A 23740-nucleotide genomic window follows, 5' to 3' on the forward strand; every position below is an offset into this window, starting at 1 on the left:
GAAAATGGGTGGGTGGGGAAGCAGCAGCAAGCTTTCTGGAATGTCCAGCTTCTCAAATAAAATAGACTGCACAGACAGCTTATAATTTGTATGGCTTTAGCTCAGGGTTTCTGAAAGGAAACATAAGTTGTTTTTGTCCTGCCTATTGCTGTCTTATTCACCCTCAGTGCTGGTAGGAATGAAGTCTGGTAAGCTTTATTCGGAGGATCTCCTGATAGCTCTTTCCTGTACTCCACTATTTTAGGTTCTGTTTTGGAAACAGTTTATGGATGCAGCATTTAACCTCGGGGGTTGCAGATTCCCTCGTCTCCATCTGTCAACAACCATCTTCACCCCTCCCCGCGAAGACAAGTCCCCTCCACAGATGATACTGGTCACCCTCAGAACTGTGGCCTTGAGGGCTCCAGCTTCCTTTCTTTGCCTCGGGTCCCAGGACACCAGTCCAGGTTTAACTTTATGAGTTGGGAGGGCAGCTTGCCTAATCAGTCACTCTTCAGCTGGGGGCTGTTTCTACCTGCTCATCCTCTCTGATTCTCCCCCAAATGAGAGGAAGATTCAAGTGGATGTGGCACATTCCCTAATCTAGGCCTGCAGACCGGTGGCTGACGTGTGCAAAGGAAGACTCGGACCAAACAGGCCTTTTTCACCTGCGTAATGACAGGCTTGGGAGTAGCAAGGCAGCAGCAGTGGCGGCGCCGGCAATAGGAGGAGGAGCGCAGGCAGCGGCCGGGGCGGGGCCGGGAGGAAGTGGAGGGGGAGGAGGAGGAGCTGAAACGCGGTAAGCGGCAGGCGGCAGCTCGGCCGGAGTTGCAGCAGCTGCGGCGGTGGCGGCGCTGACACCGCAACCTCCCCAAACCCTGAGTCCCGGCGGGGGCAGCAGCAGGGACCGCCTGCCCGCCCTCCCGCCCGCCCAGTCACTGCACCTCGGCCCCGCCAAGCAGCAGTCGCTGCGTCCGGGAAACTGCCAGCTATGGCCGCGCCGCCCGATCCCAAAGAAGAGCTGCTGCCGCTGGCCAGCCCCGGGTCCCAGTGGTTCGGGGACCGGAGCGAGGGGGAGGAAGAAGCGGTGACGCCGAAAGGGGCCAAGCCCGAGCCGCAGGTGGGGGAGCCCGGCCCTCGGCTGGGCTCCGAGGCCCGAGAAGCTGCGCCGCGGGAACTGGGCTCGGGCCCCGCCCGGCCGCCGCCCGTTGCCATGGAAACTGCATCCACAGGTAAGGCGGGCGGGTGCCGCTGTCCCGCAAATGGCGTCGGGGACTCGGGTCCCCCAGCCGGTCCCCTTCTCTGCAGCTCGCCTATGCACCTACCTCGCGCTCTCTATCTTGAGCACCAACCTTAACTCCCCTTCGCCACAGGCGACTGTAAATATTAGCGGACTGGTAGGGACAGAAAATTTATTTTTCCAAAGGCTCGGAAGAAAACAAAATACTATTGATCCTTTTATTTCATTATCATTTTTCCGGCTTTCAAAGTTGTTCTCAGAGGCAAACCGCAGCATCCTGGCTGCCGCCGCGCCTGTATACAAGTTTTTTCCTTCTTGGAAGGGGCTGGGGGCCGTAGGGCCCGTTTGGCCACTTGGGATGATATTCTGAGGCGTGTTTGTGCGCCCGGCGCGCGCGCCAGCGACAGGGGACGCTGACAACAAAGCGACGGGAGGGCCTGCTGCCCCTAGACTCTGCTCGATCCAGGGCAGAGATGTGACTTTAACTCTCCCTTCCCTCCAAGAATTTCCACACCCTACTCCTAGCCCCTTTCCCTTCACCTCCTCTATCTCCCCCTCCCCCCGCACACTAAACCAAAACGCCACGGTGTGTCTAATTCCAGAGGGACAGCGTTGCCAGAAGGTTGGGAGTTGTGGCGGCTCCCGCCCAGAACCCTTCTTTCCCAGCTGCCCGGATGCTCCCATCTCGAAGGGAGCAGTGAAACTTGCAACCCTTTAGAGCGGCCGCTGGCTGAGGTGTTAGAGGGCTTGAGTGGCGGTGAGTGTTCAGGCACAGTTTACCATCAGTCTGAACCTGCCTGGTCCTTTGGAAATTGTCCTGGATTCGCCCTCCTTTCGCCTGACTTCCCCTTCCGAACTGGAGCACGTTGGTGCTCAGCGGGGACCAGGGATCCTGAAGCATTCTGTCCGAAGGATGCCTGAGGCGAGCTTTGGGGAGGGGCTGCCGGCTTGGGTAGGTCTGTGTTTCCAGGGAGTGGGGTAGAGGGTGCTGTGTGTGTTGTTCCCGGAGAAAGCTTTGCTGTGGTGGAATGAGAGTTGTGTAGTTTTGGAAATGCAGCTCTTGAAGGCCGGGTGCCGGGTGATTCTGCAGGAGGGGAAGGGGGGCGGGACTGGCATGCTTGTTCATGGCAGCTGATTTACGGGAACCCCTTTCTTAAACCATTGCCTCTCTTAAGGGTCGTGTGGAGTGTCTTAGGTAGTCTTAATTCTTCTCTAGTACAAACGATTTGAGCTGAGGAAAGGAGGTTTAGGGAATGTGTCAAATAAAACATTATGAAGGGAAGAAAAAAAGTAAAGAAAGAAAAAAGAGAGAAAGGAAAAGGAAAGAAAGACTCAAAAGCAGAAAACCCCATTTGTCATATATTAGTTATTATATGGAGGAGGGGAGGATTTAAGACTAAGAGAGATCTCAACTTCTTCATCTAAATGGAGAGAAAACAAAACTTTTTATAATTGCAAAAGAAGATGGCAGAAGCTAATAGACAAAGGAAGGTACACATTTCATTGGTTTACCATTACCATTCTTCGTTGAGAGTAGCTCATAGTACAGAACCTTTATCCACTGTCATCAAAGTAAATCATTTATAAACATTGCCCACCTCCCATTGGTGTCCCCAAGGTTAGGTGAACTAGGGAGAGGAAGCTAAGCGCCCCCTGTTCAGTAACATACTATCCACTAAAATGGTTGCTATGCACAAAATGCCTAGAACAACTGTGACAAAGTAGGCATTTGCAATTTTTAATATTATTATAGAAATATTTTACTTTGTTGAATATATTAGGGGTTTCCTATCCTAGGCAACAAATACACTAATAAAATCGAACATGATGCTAACTTTGGATGGGAGGAGAATGAAGGGAGGCAGAAGGAGCACATAGTTTGCATATTTATATAGAAATTTTTAAGTTTATTATTGCTGCTTGAAGGAATTTCTCATATAGTTGTTGGTTATTTAATGTTTTAAGTTTGTATATTTCTTTTTTAGTAGACTGTATGGGCTGTTATAAGAGTCCCAGATGCCAGAAATGATATCTAAATAAATAACTAGATCTTGAAAAATTCAAATAAAATCTGGGCCAGCTTCCTTATCTGTTGTTTTGGCAGTTCTGTTGCAATAAGCAGAGTCAGCAGGTGCATCCTCAACTTAATCAGGGACAAAATCCAGAGGAAGCCTATTAAGCACATGGCTTTCCTTTTTTTTAAAAGAATGGTACTCTTTGGGACTCAAATCAAACTAAGAAGTAACTTAGACTTTGAGTGTGATGCACTGTAAATAGCTTTTGTTTCTTTCTCAAATGGAATTCTAAAATTTAAGACAGATATTGATGTTTTAAAAACTTTTTTTCTGAAAAACACCACTAATCATGCTATCTGGACAGAAATTCTGTTATTTATTTTTATACATTGATGGTAATTAAAGTTCCTAAAGAAATATTTCCAAAAATACTTCTCAGTGATGTCCTGGAATGAATATATGTTTAAACATCATTAAAGTTGCACTATAAAGCTCTGTCAGTACTGTATTCTTTACCAGTACTCCATCAGTACAGATATTCTCATTGCTTCTGTCCCTTTTGTGGGATGGAAATGTCCTTAACAAAAAGTAACACTTTTTTCTAAAGCTACAATTTTTCATGTCTAAAATTGATAATGGGCACGTGATATGATGTCTGTTGCCAAGGGAACATTTAATGCACTGTATGTAGGCTACAACATGTTAGATTGTTAATCATGAAACAGTGCCATCATCGAATAACTTTATACAAAGAACGTGAAGAGCAACATTTTTGTTTTTTCACGATCAGTTATTTTATTCCTGGAAACTATTCAAAAGGAGCATACAAAAACACAAGAATAGAAGAATCATCCTTTGTTTAAAGGAAGAATTTAAAATAGAATATTTGAACAAAATGCAATGGTAAGAATTAACTCATTGGCCACTTTGGAAATTAACTCATTGACTGATTCATGCATAGAAGGCAAAATGAATAAGAGAATGGAGAATGGTCTGGAGAAAGCAGCCCAGTGTGATGATTTGCTTTAGTGATATTGACTTATAGATAATTTGACTTAAATTTCTAGATGATTGCCAAGGGGGAGGGAAGTGAGAGAGGGAGAGAGAGGTATTTTTCCAATTTACTTGGACTACAGTGCTCATAAATTTATATTTTTCAAATGCTGAATGTGATACTCTATTGGAAAAAACTATTCTTAATCTATCATTATTTAAATACCTTTCAGAAATGTTTATATGTCCTGCATTTATTCTGTATAATATAATAAATTGTACCATACACATTACCAATCATCTTTTAAAATCCATGTAGAGACTGGATTAGCTGTCTTTTCTTGTGGTTGTGCTCGATAGATGTGTACATTTTTTAAAATTTTTGAGTCATTCCCAGCAATCCTCTTCAGAAGGTGTAAATTTCGGTCTTCTGTTTTCTTTCATCTTTTAAGAAAGCTACAGTTCTATTGAAATGGGAAGGAACATCACACTAGCTTTTACAATATTTTACAGAACCTATAAGAAAAATAAGAGTTTCTAATGCAATTTATTTCTCTGGACATAGGCTCTGAATATAATCAATGACACTTCTGGCAGTAACTACAGTACTTATCCTTTCATATTGGGAATTCAAATTAGGTTAAATTAAAATTTAGAAACACATACCCTAAAAATACATTGATAAATGAGTTTTATCAGAGCTTTCAGCATAACTTCCTTTTCATGAACTCACTGTTCCAGGAAACCCATCCTACTCATTGTCCCTCAGATACACCATAGACCTACCTACTCCCATCTCTTCTCTAGGCTGTTCATCTACTGACTCTGAGGGTTTGGAGAAGAGTTGTGGATTATTTTGTTCATTGTACTGTCTATCTTGCATAGCCTGGAAGATAGAGAAAACTTCCAAAAAGTTTATGGAAAGTTTTTATTATCTGTAAAGTGAGAGACCATTGAGATTCAATTCAATTTAGTAAACATTTATTGAATGCCCCCTTTGTGTAAGGATCTGTGCTAAACACAGGTTTTGGTTTCCTAGAACATGTGCACCTTTCTGTTTCACATTAGTATTTAGTTAAACAGTTCTTTTATGTCATTTTTTATTTTCCTCATTCCCAAGTCATTGCTGGAAGATTGTTTAGAAGGGTATTATAATAATCTAACCACATGGGCACACAGGCATGAATTAGTTTTCTGAGGTCGACATAGGATAAATAAATACTAGCATAGCTTGCTCAAAGGGCATAGCTGGGGGAAAACAAAATCTATCTATCTACCTAACTAGCTAATTCTATCTTCCTCATAGAAGTAACTGTGGCTGAATAGTACTCAGAGATCCTTGTATTAGTTAGTAGTGCTTTTATTTTAAAGTTAAAGGAAGTGATCTCAGTGGTGACTAAGGGAGATTTGAAAAAAGGCACTGTAAAATATAGACGGCAGTGAAAATAAAAGACATATTTCAAGAGACTAGTACATCCACACAGGAATGCTTTCCATGAAAGAATATGGTCAAAAGATGAAAGACAGCCAGTTTTATTTGTTTAAATAATATTTGAGGGCAAAAAGAACAATGAGAAGAACATCAGCTAGAGAGGCTCACTGCTTGTGGAAGGTGCTCTAGTGAGAGTAATGAAAAAAAGGAGAGGGAAGAGTTTCTCAGTTCACATTTAACCCGTATTATTTAAAAGGGACAGCGATCATTTTGAAATGTATAGGGATATTGAACCACTATGTTGTGTAACAGGAACTAACACAGTATTGTAGGTCAGTTATACTTCCAAAACAAACAAACTCATAGAAAAAGAGATCAGATTTGTGGTTACCAGAGGTGGGGAAGTGGGTGGAGGGGGAATTGGATGAAGGCAGTCAAAAGGTACAAACTTCCAGATAAGATAAATAAGTACTCAGGATGTAATGTACAACATAATTAATATAATTAACAGTGCTGTATGTTATATATGAAAGTTGTTAAGAGAGTTTGAGTTCTCATCACAAGGAAAACATTTTTTTCTATTTTTTTAGTCTTACATCTATATGAGATAATGGAACTTCACGAAAGTTGATCATTTAAAAATAAATAATTAAAATGGACAGTGATTCTTAAGCTGGGCAATCTAAAACATACGGAAAGAAAGACTGGAAGCCCAGGATAAGTGAACAGCAAGTAGAATACTGTATCACTGCTCTGATAAGATTGGCTCTTCGGAGCCAACTACTTTATATCTCATGGTATAGAATGAGTGTGGTGAGCAGTTTTGATGTCATTCCTAGTATCTCCTGAGAATAAGACTAATGTTAGAAAAGTTGAAATGGGGAATGATTTTCAGAAAAGGGAAAACAATGGATATTTAAAACTTACAAGCCAATATATTTGTTGCTGAGTGCTGGTAGAATCTAAGAATGCATTATTATGCTGAATATTTATAAACCCTTAGAAAATAATAAACATGTTGATCACCGGCAATTCCCATTGGTTCACTAAAAAAATAATGTCCATAAAACATAATTTTCTCTTTTTCATATTCTGAATCACCAACATATGCACAGCACTTACTATGCACAGGAACTCTAGAAAGTACTCAACTTACATTAGAAAGCATGCTCTTTAATTTTGCAAATGGCACAAAGTTTCAAAAGATGATTGATATGGTAGAGGGTAGCACTCCTATTTAAAATTTTTGATTTTAATGTTAACTCAAAAACAAATTCTTTTTATTAAAATAATTTTTTACTCTAGTTTAAAAAATTCCTTGTTGGGGTAAGAAGCACATGCACGTGACATTAAAATTTAAAAGCTACAAAAGGGTATACAGAGAAAAGGAAGTATTCACACTCAGTCTTTCAACTAGCCAGCTGTTATCCCTCTTCAGCAGCAACCATTGTTATCAAATTCAGCAATAGAGCATTATTTAATTAATTCATGATTATACTATTATTTATTGAACCCCTGCTCTATGCCAGGCATTGTTCTAAGCACTAAGGGTACGGTACAGAAAAGGACAGATAAAAGTTTATCTCCTATAAATTATATATCCTACTGTGTGTGTGTGTGTGTGTGTGTGTGTGTGTGTGTGTGTGTAGGCAGGGAAGGAGAGAAGACAGAGAGGAGACAAAGAATAAAAAATATATGTCAAGGTATGATAAGTCCTAAGGAGAAAGTTAAAATAGAGCAGTAGAGTGAGAGAGATAGTCAAAAATGTCCTCTTTGATAAGGTGGCATTAAAGGAAAGACTTGAAGAAAGTGACAGAATAAGTCATGCAGATGCAGAAGATCATTTTAGGCAGAAGGAATAGTCTGTGCAAAGGCCCTGCGTGAAAGTACTCCCTGGAATGGCAGGGAGGTCACTGAAGTGGGGTGAACAAGGTGAAAATGGTAGGAGATGGGCTCAGAGTGTAGGGTGAGGGGTGATGGGCAGATTAGGTCCTATAGGCCATTTTAAGAGTTTTGGATATTACTCTGAGTTTGATGGGAGCCACTGGAGGGTTTACAGTAGGGGAGGAACATGTTTAGAGTTAAGTTTTAAAGTAAGTTTAATGGATCACTCTGTACTGTATTGAGAATCTAAAATAGGGAAGGAGGGGAGGAATATGGAGCAAGAATGACCAACTAGGAAGCTATTGTAATAATGCAAGTAAGAGATGCTAGTGGCTTGCACTGGGGTGATACATTGGAGGAGGTGAAAAGTGCTTGGATTCTAGATATATTCTAAGTGTAAAGCTAACAGTGTATCCCTAATGGGTTTTGTACGGGTGTGAGAGAAAAGAGTTAAGGATGACACCATTTTATGGCCTGAGCAAATGCAAGAATGGAGTTGCTATTAGCTGGGATTGGGAAGACTTTGGGAGGGGCAGGTTTTGGGGAAAAGCCAGGAGTTTGGTTTTGCAAATGCTAACTCTGAAATGCTCATTAGATAGCCAAGCAGTGATGTCAAGCGGGTAGTGTAGAGGTCAGGGGTGGGGAATAGTCTGGTCTGGGTATGTAAATTTTGGAGTTGTTGGCATAGAGTTGAGATCACCAAGAGGGAGTGAGTTTTGACAGTGAAGAGGTCAAGGAGTCCTGGGATGCCCAAATACTCAGAGTTTCAAGCAAAGGAAACTGAGTAAAAATGGCTTAATGGTGTAGAGGGAGAACTGAAAAAGTGGGATTCCAGAAGGCAGGGAAATGTATTTAAGAGGGATGGAATGAGTGACTCTGTCAGATGCTGCTTGTAGGTTGGGTAAGATGAGGACTGAGAATCAGCCATTGGATTTGACAATGAGGAAGCCATGAATTTGATGAAGCTGTTTTATTGTGAAGTGTTGGGGGAAAACTTTGGTTGGAATGAGTTTTAGGGAAAATGAGAAAGGAGAAAATGAGAGACAATATTATAGACATAACTCTTTTGAAGGAGGAAACTAGAAAAACAGGAACATAACTACCTGGAGGGTTGGGATCAAGAGAAGGGAAAGTTTTATTTAATTATTTTTTTACTATGGGGGATATTAAAGCATATTTGTAAGACGATACAAATGATTTAATAGGGGTGGAAAGATGGATGGTACAGGAGAGGGAGGGGGCATTTCCTGTACTATGTCCCTGAGCAGGTGAGGGGAAATGGATCAGGACACAGTGGAGGAATGATGTTAGATAGACGTAAGGACAATTCACAGATATAACTGGAGGATGGGGGCACAGGTGCAGGGGTGGGGCTGAGGATAGGTAGAAGTTCAATGAAATAGGAAGAAAGGTCAACAGCAGAGTGAAGGCAAGAGTGGAGTTGGAAGTTTGAGAGGACGGGAGAAGGTATACAAGTTTTGTGTAGGAGATTGGGAGAGTGAAACGTCTAGGGGAAATGGTAGGAATTCTAAGCATCCCCAGTGCCCACCTGGAGTTGAAGGTCATGAGCTTAAAGCGAGACCAGTTACCATACATGTTGTCTTTTTTTCCCATCAGTGTTGATTTCAAGTAGGTGGACAGTTGGATTGGTTTTTGTTTTTTTCTGGTAAGTATGACAAGATGAGATGGGCGGTGGAGTTAAGGATGTGTGCAAGACAGTGAGAGTACTGGAGGGTTGTGGAATCTGGGGAGGAGGAAGGAGGACAGAGGGGGATGAAGCACAGTGAAAAGATGATGTGAACAGTGGGTTGTGCGTACCGGCAGGGTTGAAGAAGAGCAGGAGCCGGGGTGCTAGAGTAAGGGGGCTGAAAGGATAAGATTCAAGGTGGAGTGTTTGATATGGAGATTATGGAGGGCGTACAGTTATTGAGGGGATTGGGAGACAGATGTAGTGGAGGACGACAAGGTCATCAGAGGAGTGGCGTCCAGAAGAATGGTAAGGCTGGGAGTGAGATTATTACCTACATGATTTCTGAAATTGCCAAGATTGTAGCACTGGGAGAATACAGTGAACTGTATTTCCTAAAGATAAAGGACACAGTGGCCTGGGCTTCAAAGCTGGGGGATTTTAGAGGGGAGGGAAGAATAGTAGCCTGTAAAATTATGAATTTCTGACTGTAGGTTCTGTAAATTCTATTTAATACGTTCAGAATGTAGGAGACACAACTTAAAATAGTTCATTGTGGGGGATGGGAGCTTTGAGGGTTGTAATTAACTAAATATGAGCTAGTGGTATGGTGAAATTACTAAAATATCTTATGTAATTTTAGGTAGTATTAATAGAAAGTCTTGGGTACACATTATATGAGGTAATAGTTCCCCTAGATTCTGTTCTAGGCAGACAAAATTTGGAATCTTATACTAAATGATGGGTGTCATGGTTTAGAGACACTGTAGTACAGTGAAAGGTGACTAGATTGGTGTGGCTTCTAGAAAAACAAAATGCTGTTTGAGAAATGGTTGAAAAAATTCAGACTTTTTAGCCAGAATAAGAGAATGAAAGGAGATCTGAAAGTAAAATTCAAATACTAGAAGAAATCTTACTAACCAAATGAAGACTTGACTGAGGTGATTTCACAAGGCAAAATTGGGACTGGTGGGTAAATCAGAGAAACACATTTCAACTTAATGAAGGAGAATGTTCTAATAATTAGAATTGCCCAGAAAAGAGATAGATTGCCTCTCAGTTACTGATACTTAAGCACAAGTGAGGTTGCTGTTTACTGGGGGAAACAGAAAGGAAAGTGTTAAGTTATACCAAGATCTTTATTCCTTCATAAGAGAAAACAATACACCTAACCTTACCTGTGGTTGTTAGAGAAGGCATATTTCTCAAGAGTGAACAGCTCACAAATGAAACCAGAAACAGTACTCATCACAAAAACCACAGTTAACTTCAAATTGGCTCTCTAAAAAATGCACTCTCCACAGAATTGTGGCCATCTTTAAATTCTTCTCTAGTTCTCCATTGTTGAGAAAAACTCTATAATGTAACATACTTGCCTCTTGAGAACTATACAGTTTTATACAATTTGGGGTTATTAACCTAAATGTGAAACATGCTATCTGCAAGCACCTCTTTTATTTATTCTTTTTTCCTGAACTATCTTCTTCATTTTTTTTTACTACAGACGCTAATTCCATAAATATTTGATATATTCTAAAATGTTTGGGGAATTCATTAACTAATTCCGTATTGCTAAAAGCATCGTATGATACTGTCCTTAGTCCTCTGCCTCACTATCTGCATGTTTATGCCAGATCATTTATTGTAAAATCATGTTTGCTGAGTTGCCTAATGATTTACATTCTTAGCTGGAACTGTTCTGCCTTCTGACTTCCATGTCCAATCCCCAAATGGATTTTTCAATTCATCTACTGCATGAGATTGTTATAAAACCAGTTATAGACCAAATTCTTGCTTCCTGAATGTGGGATATTTGTTAACTATCTCTCATCCTTAAAAGTACCTAGAATTTTGTTTTATGCATAGCAAGTCTTCATTTTTTAAAAACAAGTCTTGGACAACAGAAAATTGTGTGTATTCAAGTTACTGCTGATCCAGTTGGTGAGCATAAGAATAAAAACCAGTGTCACATCTCCCTTTGGCATGAATTTTTCAACGGGTCCTGAAATATCAGGCCTTTCAAAATGTGGTCTGTAGATGACCTGCTTCAAGATACCGTGAAGCGATTCACGGACCTCAGCTCAGGGAAACAAGCCTGCCAAATGCATGTTAAGACTTTAAGAAGCACTGATTTATTGACTCTCGTCCTTATGCTCAGCTAGGAGCTGTGGGGGATGATGGAACATGAGCCAGGTCCTCTTTCTCCGTTCTTCCAAGCTTACTGTCTAGATGGGAGATGTGACTAACCCACACAAAACAAAGGTAGTTTGTCCAGCCTGGTGCTTGGATGGATGCTACAAACTATAAGCACTGTGAAGCACAAATTTCATAATTTTATGGGTTCCAGGGTACCTGGTGTCTTGAAAGAGGTGGAGTGTGACTTATACCTAAAGGATAGGTAGATTAGAAATAAGCAGAAGTGGCAGAAAGGCAGTTTTAGGTGAGGGGAGAGACATGGGTGATGACATAGAGATGAGCAATGACCAGCGCGTTTTAACCTGCCCATTCGGGTTCAGGGAGACAGATTCTGGGGGGTTTGAAAGCTATTCATGGGACTGTAGACTCCTTTTATATGGATTCTGGGACCTTTGAAGGTTTGTACGTGACGGAAGTAATACAGTCAGCCCTCTGTATCCTTGGGTTCCACATCCACCTTCACTGATATGAAGGGCCCACTGTACTATACCATTTTATATCAGGGAATTGAGCATCCATGGGTATTGGTATTTACATGGGGTCCTGGAACCAATTCCCAGTGAATACTGAGGAATGACTGTATACAGCTGTGTTAAGGAAGATTAGTCCAACAGTGGCATAGATGATGAACTCAACGGGGATGATCCTGAAACCTGCACTTTTGCTGAAAGAAGGCTGACTCAATAACATCAGTTTCAGAGGCTTGATTAAATAAACATGGGAATGAAGAGGAAGGTATCTGGGAAGAAAGAGGAGGAAAGATGAGCACTTCATGGGAACATTCAACAGGACTTTGTGACTGACAGGACACGGATGAGGGGAAGAAGGAATCAACTCTAAGGTTCTGTTCCTATGGCTGGGAGAATGATGGTGCTATAGAGAGATGGGGGGGGCACTGGTCAGACAGATGAGGATAATGCATTCATTTTTGTCATATGGGGCTCAAAATGAAGAAAAGCATTTGAGTGGAAATCTCCACTTGGCTCTGTATATTAAGGAACGGATTTTGGAGATGAAAACAGGATTGTAGATAAAGGTTTAGAAAATTAGAAAAGGGGACTTCCCTGGTGGTGCAGTGGTTAAGAATCCACCTGTCAATGTAGGGAACATAGGTTCGAGCCCTGGTCTGGGAAGATCACGCATGCCACGTGATTAGGTGCCACAGCTAATCCTGTGCACCACAACTACTGAGCCTGTGCTCTAGAGCCCGCAAACCACAACTACTGAGCCTGCGTGCCACAACTACTGAAGCCCGCGTGCCTAGAGCCTGTGCTCCGCAACAAGAGAAGCCACTGCAGTGAGAAGCCCGCGCACTGCAACGAAGAGTAGCCCCTGCTTGCTGCAACTAGAGAAAGCCCGTGCGCAGCAATGAAGACCCAATGCAGCCAAAAATAAATAAAAATTTTCTTAAAAATTAAAAGAAAATTAGAAGAAAAGCCATAGAATAAATTAGTTTTTTGGAAGAGATTATGTAGTATGGGAGGAACAAAGGGCCAAGAACAGAGCAAGTGCTCCCTGTGTCTTACTAGCTGAGTGGCATTAGGCCAGTTATTGAACCTCCCTCAGCCTTAGATTCTGTGTATGTGGCACTAGGTCTTGTAGAGTGCCTGGCAATTAGGTGGTAACTTCCCTCATTATTATAGTATCATGGAAATCAAGATGGCATGGTATAGAATTAGTCTTGACCGAGAAGACAGATTTGTCTAGTCTTGGCTTTGGCACCTAATATCATGTCAATGTGGGCAAATTTGCTTTATGTCTCAGTTTCTTCATATGTAAAATGGGCATGATACCATTGTCCTGGCTACCTTACAGGGCTGTTTTGAGGATAAAATGAGATAACAAGAGGAGGTACATGCAAATTGCAAATTACTCGACATCTGTAAGGAACTACTGATAGGAAGCCTGGTAGCACTGTCAGATGCAGAAGAGAGGTCTAAGAGAATAAAGACTGAGAAAAAACCATGTCTCCTCGGCCCTAGGTGTTTTAATAGAAAATGCTTGCTGTGCTTAGCTGAACCTCAGCCAAATGTTAGTGGAGAGAGCAGGAGAGTGAGGAAGAGTGGGGCTGGGGAGGAGTTGGTTCTGGCAATCCACATTGGGAGACATTTTGGCTATGAAGAGTGCATTTGGAGTGGCGCCCCACCCCATTCTTCATGTCCTAAAGAGTGAACTGTGGCTGGAGCAGGGCTGAGGTGTGCCCATAGGGGCCAGGTGAGGTCTATTCTTAATCTCTTGCTCAGTGGAAGGGCAGTAAATGTAGAAAGCTGCCCCATGTGTGCATGGTAGTCTGGAAGAGGCTGTCTCCCAGAGAGGCTATCACAGTGAAAGCCCCTGCACCTTACCCCCACCTCTCCCCCAAAGCTTAAATTAATTGGCCCTGTGGGCTTATAGGTACTTACATGCTACTCTTACAGCTCTATAGATTTAAAAGTCTTCCATAAATAGATTAATACTTCTGGAAAGATGGAGTAGACAGCTTTTCCTTATCCCTCTTGCTAAGTACAGCTAAAAATTCTGGACATTATATACAAGATAAGCATAAAAGACTGTGCAGTGAAAGTAGCATACCTGTAAGGCATTAACGTAGATGAAAACCTATCCGAACTAGAGTGAGAGAGAAAAGCTGGGTGAGGGAGACAGTAGCTAAAACTTGGAATGACAGAACTTGAGAATCCAGAGATTTTTCTTGCAGTAGGATTCTCAGACTAACTCTATGAACAGAATAGGAGGGTCACAGTAAAACTGCAACACGTATAAAGAAAAAAATAGAGGCGCTTTATTTAACCATAGTTAACTCTCAGTCAATGGGGCAAGCCAGCTTCCCTCCAGGTGAGGAACTCTTAGTCTTATTAACTCAGGTTGCCCAGAACCAGGAGCTGAGAGTTGTACTTGGCTCCGGGAGGGTTGACCACATGCAGGGCTGGGCCAAGTCCTGAGGGAACTGAGAGCACCGGAGCAGAGATGGTAGCAGAAACCTGGACTCTGGTTGAAAGAACTGAAGATTTACAGCCTGCACAAGAGAAGATAGGATGGGTTATGACAGCCACCTAAAAATACATAAAGAGCTGCCACGTGGCATAGGGACTGGGTATGTTCTACGTGACTCTGGAGGACGGAACTGTAGTCGATCATGAGTTAAGCCGTGAAATATGAAAATAGCTTGGACTACCTCATATGGTGGTGAGTTTCTTGTTACTGCAGGTATGTAAGCATAGCTGTGTTGGTCGCTTATATGACAGAGGAGACATAATAAAGAGGATACATTAGGTTAGTAATTCTTTATCTTTTCAGGATCACAGATCCCCACTGGAGAATCTCTGCTCAGGAAAGTGTACTTAAGGAATCTCTGCTCAGGAAAGTGTACTTACAAACACCGTTTTGGACACAAATTCTGGCATTTTTTCGGAGGTCTTTTATGGATGGAGGAATTAAATAACTTTCTAACTCTTAGAGATCAATAATTTCAGATACTGTCATATAAATCCCTGTTTATACAGCAGCAATAGTTTCATGGTTTAATAAAATCTCATTGAATCATCCATTTATTTATTCAACAGATATTAATTAAGCACGAACTATGTGTGTGTGCGTTTGCATACACACACACAAGGTATGTAGCTGAGTAGGTGATACTTAAATATGTAACCAGAATATAAAAATAAATGCAGTAAAATAACAACATAGTCTATTATGAAGAGTCTAAATTAAGGAAAAGTCTACATTCCATAAATTCTATTTTGTTAGTTTCAAGAATATGTGGTAACTGAATTTGTGGCTCTCAAAGGATTACTGAGCCATCCTCTTTCCAAACTGGCCCTGGTGAAGTGGGAGAAAGAGTGTGAACTTGGAGACGCCATGCTGGTTTCCCATCTCAGCTCTTCCAATGGCCAGTAGCTAGTCTCAGCCTCTGTGGGAAGGGCTAAATGGTGGGTCTATATGAATCTGTAGTGTCTAGATAACGATGTATCATTTGTCTATTCACTGTTTCTATGTACACTGTGCACTTCTGTGTACAGTTTAGTCATTACTAAAGTTTTTAGAACCAGTGGTTACTTTAGGCAACATTCCTTTACTGATTATCAGGAGATGCTTGGGGTTGGAGTAGGGGAAGATATTAATTCTCCCTCTAATAATATCCCCATCATCCATCTAAAGTCACAATAAATAAACAAACAAATAAATAGATATCCTTTGATGTGAACAATTAATGTTTTCTCAATTTTATGTAAAATATACATGCGATATTTTTAAAAATTTGTACTACTTTTATTATTTACATATGAGCATATCATCAAAGTGAAAAGGTGCTCCCTGTGCAAATCCAGCTTTAAAATACTAAGTCAACTGGCTGCTACTCCAACCAGACTGTAGCCCCTAAGCACCATCATATATAGAAATTTTGGAGTTACTACTACTGATCATACTATTAATTTATTTAGCAAACCTTTTATTATAGATAATACAAGGTAAATTAAATTGCAACCCAGCATGTTTGCATTACCAGAATTGAACTTGTGTGAGCTTATTTTTTAAATTGAATCCATGGCATTAGTGAACTGTTTCTATATTATTTTACCATGAGCATGAGAAAGAATAAACACCTAGAAATTGTATAACCTTTTAAAGGCCAAGCAGCTCCTGTTTATAATTTGTATGTTTGCATATCAGAAGTCTCAGAAGAATTGGTTTCATTTCTGTGAATAAAGTGGAGCAATTTAAAAATACATTTTTAAAGAGAGGTAATGTACTTTCTAGAGAAATGAGTCCCAGAAGTATCCTATCTTGAAGGTAAACATGTGTTAGGAGTAGGAACAATTTGCAGTGGCCTGTCAAGGCCGTCTGTGTTACTATTTTTTTTTTTTTAAAGTGTAGTAATCTTCTCTGTGCTCAGTAGTTATCTAACTATTATAATAACTCCCAGGAACATTGGTTCCTAAAAGGAATCTTTATCAATCTGTTAAAAGCAAAAAAAGGTCCGCCATTCTGCCAGATGGGGGACATCAAGGTCAACCTTTAACTGTATCAGTTAACGCCTAATGATTATGTTTGCACTGTTGATGGCTCTTGTGAAGATGTCTTTTTGATATTGAATTGATGTTGACATGCTCCACTGTATAATCACATTATTATGAATCTTGTAAAACATAATTTTCAGTTCATAAAAGGAAGGGTCGGTACATCAGTTGATCACAAGAACCTAGAACTTTTTTTTTCTGTGAAGGTCCCTGTCCTTCAAGGAAAAAAAAAAATCAGCAGATGACTGTGGATAAGTAAAATGGGACTTCATTTAGTTGATTTTCTTAGTGAAATGGAAATGGTCAACTTTACAGCCTTGTTTTAAAATTGTAAAAACAATAGTAAAAGAAATGTTTGCAAGAGAAAACATTTATTCATGATCTCACTTTCTTTCTCTTTTTTTAAAATCTCACCCTGTCTTCACAACTCTTAATGCCAACTTCATATGGTGATTCAGTGAGCTAATATTTGTAGTTCTTGACACATAGTAATGACTGTATAAATGTTTGCTATTCTTATTGTTGTTATTAATTCCCTATCAACTTTATTTATTTGCATAATAATCACCAACCTCCCTTAAGAACTTTAGAATGGATGAAACACTGATGTCCTTTATGGAGTGATCCTCATTTTACAAATGTGAGCCACATCTGTGGCTCCCGAGTCTCATGCTCTCTCTATTGTACCACAGTGCCTTTCTGCCTTTGAAATATAATGTAAGGAAAAATAACACTGTCTTACAAGACAACAAAGCCAGGACCTGGAATTCAGCTTTATCTTTCAGAGAGAGAAGACAATAATGGAAGTCTTAGCTGGAGAGACTGGAGAAGAGACAGGAGGAGAGATGAAGGTGGAGAAGAGAGGGGGCAGTGGGGTTGGAGAGGGGTGGTGATGGAGGGAGGAAGCTTGACCCCTGGAATGGACACAAATAAACAAAGGGGAGGGGAGTTAAGACACAGAAAGGGAGAGAGTTAGGGAACAGAGAAATACACAGAGGGAGGGAGGCCCTTCGAGGAAGCCAAAAATATATCTGTATTTCTATCTTTATATAAAGGAGTGGATTTGTGAAAAAAAGGAAAAGAGGAGTAGGTAAGAAAGCTTTCCTAAATTCTAGAATCTGGAGTGAGACCGGGTTCTTGGCTTTACTTCCCTTTGAAATGGTAATTTGCATTCTTACAGTTGCTTAGATCCTTAAACCTCCAGTGACTTTTCTAAATGGGGTGACCCCAGCAGGCCCCTGTGGCTCAAGGGTAGGAGTTGTTCTCAAGGTGTTCTGTACAGGGCTGCCCAGAGCTATCTCACCCCCAGGCTGGATGAAATCAGGCCGTGGGCTGAGTCAGGCCTGTGGGCCAAATGTTCCTTCCTCTGTCTGGGGATTTTCCAAAGGACTCACATTAACTTTGTCTAAATGGAGAAGAATTTAGCTCAGTGTTTTCCCTTAGATGTAAGAGATTTTTTGTAAACTCTTCCCCTATGTACAATGAGCACTGAGGTTTGCAAATGCAGTGGTCTGGATATCGATATCAAGAAGTTAATTGGTTTTTCTTTTACCATGCTCAAGTATAAAAATGTACTCATACCTTGACTGGGGAACAAGGCTAGTTAAGGAAAAGAGAGAAAACAGATAAAAGTGAAGGAAGTTAACATTTATTTAGCACCTAGTGCTAGGCAGACAGGCACTGTGACAAACACTTTATATACTTTCTTAGATTAGTTTAGGATCCAGTGGCCTATTAATAGGTAGCAGAGGACTGTATTGTCATTTAGCTAATCTGAGCAGTGATGACAGATAATTTGCATAATTCTCTTTATTTGCTTCCAGCCAAGACCAAAAACTAGACACAGGTAAGTCTTCTAGTGAGATCCCAGGATGGGGGACCAGATGTTGGGGTTCATGTCCTAGTTGGTAACACGTGTGCATTTTCAGGAATGTTTATTTAAACCACAGTCTTCCTGGGGCCTGTTGAAATAGTAAGCTAAGCATTTGGGGTCCTTCCTATCCTTGCGTCAATGATGATTTGCATACATGTACTTGTTTGTGTTCTATCAAGTGCATGAATGTTTCTTCTTGTCTAGTCTGCAAGTCCCTTGAGGCAGGTTTTATGTCTCCAATAGTCTCCATAATCCCTAGCAGAGGGTCAAGTATATCAGTGTCAGAATTTCATTGTTTGATGATTTATTTTATTTTTTCCCTTGATTACATAAAATTCTCTTAGTACTATGTTGGGATCATAGCACATTTTCATAAGCTTTCAAAGTTCACAGAATCAATGACTACTCATAGACATTAGAAGTAGGATTTGTATCTTTTGTGTATGACTCATGTGACCAATATTCAGTCAATTACAGTGTAAATTCTTGCTCCTGTTTCTGTGTTATAAGAATAATCAGCAAAAAATTTTCATATGTCATACCACTTTGAATTTCTTTTAAAAACTCGAGAGTGCTAACTTAAAAAATAAAAACAATTATTGACAGTTATGATTAAAACTATCTGATGATAAATGAATTCTGTTGACATTTAAAAAAATTAATTGGATGGATGTCCTTGATAAGGTTTTCAATTATCCTGAGAATTTACATGATAAAATGCAGTCGTTTGCCTTGAGATTAGTTTGACACAATTGCCATTAACAGCTCCTCCTTTTTTTTTTTTGCGGTACGCGGGCCTCTCACTGCTGTGGCCTCTTCCGTTGCGGAGCACAAGCTCCGGACGCGCAGGCTCAGCGGCCATGGCTCACGGGCCCAGCCGCTCTGTGGCATGTGGGGCACGAACCCGTGTCCCCTGTATCGGCAGGTGGACTCTCAACCACTGTGCCACCAGGGAAGCCCAACAGCTCCTCCTTCTTAGCACCTGGCAGCTCACCTGGCAGCTCTGCCCCCAAGAAGGGGATGCTGCACTGAGATGCAGACCATTACAAGTTAAATCTTCGTTTTCTTTTAGTAATAGGAATAATAATGGTGCATTCATTTTTCATTAGTTTGTGGAGAGCAAGGCATTACAGTCTTTCCAATTCAATTCTAGCCTCTTAAAGTGTGAGCAGTTACTTGAGGTGAAAGAGGCTCCAATGAAGTGGAACTTAAAAGCAGGTTTGGGCCTGGTGAAAATTTTATTTCAGGAGTTCCCGGGGTAGATGGCCTGGCTAAAAGTCTTCATATGGGATTTGTAAGTGAATTCAGGCATTGAGCCCACTTCTGACTGCTGGGCTGGGTAATCTGTGCCAGCTTCCTTCATCTCTACTTGGCCCTGCCTATATGTATGTTGCTGTCTCTTCATATGGCAGGAAAAGTCTATGGTTCCAGAGTTAGAGCTGCTCAAAAGGGAATATAGCATGAAGTAGCGTGTTCCCCATCCCTGGAAGGGTTCAAGTACAAGACTGCATGATCACTTATCGGAGATGTTTAAAATAGGGTTATTTTCAATTAAGTGAGAAGTTGAACTACACTACGTCAAATATTTTTTATATTCCTTTTGTCTCAGGATTCTACGATTTTACAATAAAATCAGGGAATTGTTATATACTATTGTTATATACTAAGTATATAATTGTTATATACTAAGTCCTGTGAATGACTTTGTAAGACACCTATATTTTGCATGTTGGGGATTTAGACCTTTAGCTAAAACCTTTAGCTAAAACTTTAGACCTTTAGCTAAAACTTTAGCTAAAAACTTGTATGAACCCATATGAGCAAACCAAAACACCAACAATCTAAATTTGCAAGTAATTTTAACAAAAAATACTTTCAGCTTATTATTTTTATGGCATGCTCAGGTAAAATGTTATTGATTAATAAAATGGAAACATTGATTAATCATTACATTCTGTAAAATACTATTGGTAGACAAAAATATTTATAATGTAGTGTTCACTGGGGACAACAGCAAAGAGATGGGAACTAATTATTCATTATTATACACTTACATGCCAGGTATTATGCTAAGTGCTGTGGATAGAGCATTAAAAAACCTCTTTCCTCAAGAAACTTATAGTCTAATGAAACAGTTAAATAGAGCATCAATTATATTTTATTGTGAAATATGATAGAATGATGTACGTGATGCTATGTCAAGCATCTTAATAGAAGGGAAGGTTAGAAGAAGAGTTTTACTGGAAGTGGTTCTGGAACTGAGATTAAAAGGATGAGAAATTAGCAAGATAAGGCCCAGACAAGACTGTTCAGAGAGAACAGCCCTGCTTAAAGTCACGTTTCTCCCTTCTTTTTCAAAGAGGAATCCTTTGTTCTGAGAGTGCATATGGCTTTCAGAATTGGACAGACTGTGCATCTCAAACAGGTATGCAGACACTTGGCTAAGGATCAAGGGCACTCAGAGCCAGACTAGACAAAGTCAATTTTTTCCAGTAGCAAGCCTTTTAAAACACTATTTTTTATTACAAAATAGATGGATGCATTGAAGAGTAAATTCACATGCAGTTTGCAAAACTGAGACTTTAAATAACTTCCTGCATCATATACTAGACTTCACCCACAGGGCCTTGGGATACACACTTGATTTTCTTTTTCTATTGTGCTTACTTAGTTGGAAATATTTGAGAACTACTAGGCAGAAAGGTGTCTGGGTAGGTGCTCTGGGGTGAGTACTGAGAACCTCAGGATCAAGGTAGCAGATGAATGTTATACGAGTGGGTGTGCATGCGTGTGTGTTGTACATGTGTATGTGCATGCACTGACTCATCGATATGGGTGCTGAGATGAGAAGAATGCTGTGAAAAAGACTGCTGGGTTTGGTGAGTGCTGTCTGCTATGGGTGAAAAATGGGAAGGAATAGAAGCAAAGCTGGGCCAGGATTTATGCTTTAGATCATTCTATTTCTCCTTCCTCACAAAAGCACTAGTGAACCAGGAAGGTTAGGGGAGACATCATCGTTCTGGTCCTGGTTCTTTCCTTCCATCATCCTTGTTATGCAGTATCGCTGACCTTCTGTTATGTCCCAATCTGGTTCACGGCCCATAGTGACCCACCCCTGATTGGTTACTTACTGAAATCAGGGCTGTTACTACAGAGAGTTCTTGGGGTTTTTTTTTTGCATTGTTCCAAGTTCAGATTTTTAAATATATAGCCTTCGTCTATGGTACGTTTATAGTTCCAACTGCTGTTCCTAATCTACTATAGTGGAGTTATATATGATGCTGGAATTGAGGAGATTTTTTTCTCCTCCCCCATGTCCTCTTTAGACTTGTCCATGGCAGCTGCCTGAACCAGCTTCTTTTTCTGGGTCTTGAAGGATGTCATGTGCTGGAAAATTGTGCAGGGAAGACTTCCTAGGGAGAGGGTCCGGGGAGTACAAATGAATAGAGTTGTAAAGCTGGCATGATGGGATAATGACAAGTGGTTCCAGGTGTGCCTAGACCCTCCTGGGGAAGGGAACGGAGAATGGAATGGTGGATAGGACTAGTCTGTGAGAAGCTTAAAGCTGTTGGATGGCATAGTAAGAACTGTAGATTTTATTCTCTTTTGACAATAGAGAGTCATTTGAGGTTTTATCAGTGAGATAGGAGCTCTCTCAGTTTGGTGTTGAGAAAGCGCTTTGGCGACGTGGAAGGTTGGAGTGGGAGCAGGCAAGGGGTGGGAGGTGAGTTGAGAGGCTTCCACAGCAGTCCCGTGAGACATGGTAGGGCAGAAGCTGTGGCAGTGGAGAGCAAGAGGCATTGAGATGGAGAGATTTTGTGTGAAGTACAGATAGAACTTGGAGAGTTATTTCCGTTTCTGGCTTGGACGTGTGGGTGCAGGGTGATGCTCTTAAGTGAAATATGGATACAGGAAGAGAGAAGAGAGAATCAATGTAAAACGCTTTCAAAGATAATAGCACTCCATTGCAAATGTAATGTATTAATATTGAAATAATATATCACTGAACTTATGTTTAAGGTAATGGTCATCCACAGGATTGATTATACAGATGTAGAGAAACCATTAGGAGTCACAAAGCAAGTGCTTTTATAAACACTATAAAAATGCAGACTGAACGCTTTGAATTTTTAATTTCTAATTGATGCAGGGAATCTACAATGTCAAGTTCGTGTATAAGTTGATTACATTTTACTTTGGTTATAGATTTTACTTTATTAGTGCTTTTTGATGTGGAGAAACATTGACTAGTTCTACTGATTGAATATAACTGGATTCGCAATTGCTTTCTTATAATCTCATTATCTAGCATCCATAAAAAGTAACTGAAGTTGTTGAGTCTTAATTAGACAACAAATTAAAGTTTGACAAGTTCTGATAAGTTGCAAAAGAAAGATCCTTGATTATATCTTAACCCATTTGATAATTTATTAAATAAAACGTCAGGAGAATTCATTATTTCATTATTTAATTTCCTCCTGTGATTATCTTTTTTAAAAAATATTATTTCTGGGCTTCCCTGGTGGCGCAGTGGTTGAGAATCTGCTTGCCAGTGCAGGGGTTCGAGCCCTGGTCTGGGAAGATCCCACATGCCGCGGAGCAACTAGGCCCGTGAGCCACAACTACTGAGCCTGCGCGTCTGGAGCCTGTGCTCTGCAACAAGAGAGGCCGCGATAGTGAGAGGCCCGCGCACTGCGATGAAGAGTGGCCCCCACTTGCCGCAACTATAGAAAGCCCTTGCACAGAAACGAAGACCCAACACAGCCAAAAATAAATAAAAATATTTCTAATTGTGATAAAATGCACATAATGTTTACCATCTTGACCATTTTAAAGTGCAGTTCTGTGGTGTTAAGTACATTCACATTACTGTGTAACCAGTACTCCATCTCTCTCCAGAACTCCCTCTACCCATAAAACACAAACTCCCTATTCCCTCCTCCTCCAGTCCCTGGCAACCACCATTCTACTTTCTGTCTCTATAAATTTGACTATTCTAGGAGGGCTTACTACTTTTTGAGCAAAAGAAAGTAATATAGTTTTTCTATAACCTGTTATTGGTTCTCTGGGATGGCTCACATGTAACTGACTCATGATCAGAATAACCTTCAAAAGGTTTTAAAGCGTCACAGTGCTTTGGGCTTGGTAAGAAAGTAGCACATTGCTGATCTTTGGACAAGTCCTTCAGATGCTGCCCAGTCCCAGTCAGAATCAGCAGTCTCCTGACAGGCAGTCGTCTGAGAGCATAGTATCTGGAGTAGCTTTGCCTGGTTTGAATCCTGGCCTACCATTTTCTAATCATGCAATGTTGGGCAAGTTGATTGAACTCTGAGAGTCTCAGTTTCCTCTTCTGGAAATCAGTAGAATATGCCTTACAGTATTGTTGGGAGGCTTCAATGAGTTGTTATATATATAAGCATTTA

General features: G+C 40.7%; 1 protein-coding gene across 1 annotated transcript in view; it reads left to right on the plus strand.

Annotated features, from left to right (window-relative positions):
- The first annotated feature begins 887 nt into the window (after positions 1-887).
- RTN1 (reticulon 1) overlaps positions 888-23740 on the plus strand; it is a 239495-nt gene continuing 216642 nt past the window's right edge. Inside the window, exon 1 of the mRNA XM_060004462.1 lies at positions 888-1211. Coding sequence (XP_059860445.1) covers positions 971-1211 — 241 coding nt within the window. The 5' untranslated portion in view covers positions 888-970. The remainder of the gene's footprint in view (positions 1212-23740) is intronic.

Source organism: Delphinus delphis, chromosome 2, assembly GCF_949987515.2.
Source record: "Delphinus delphis chromosome 2, mDelDel1.2, whole genome shotgun sequence".
NCBI lineage: Eukaryota > Metazoa > Chordata > Mammalia > Artiodactyla > Delphinidae > Delphinus > Delphinus delphis.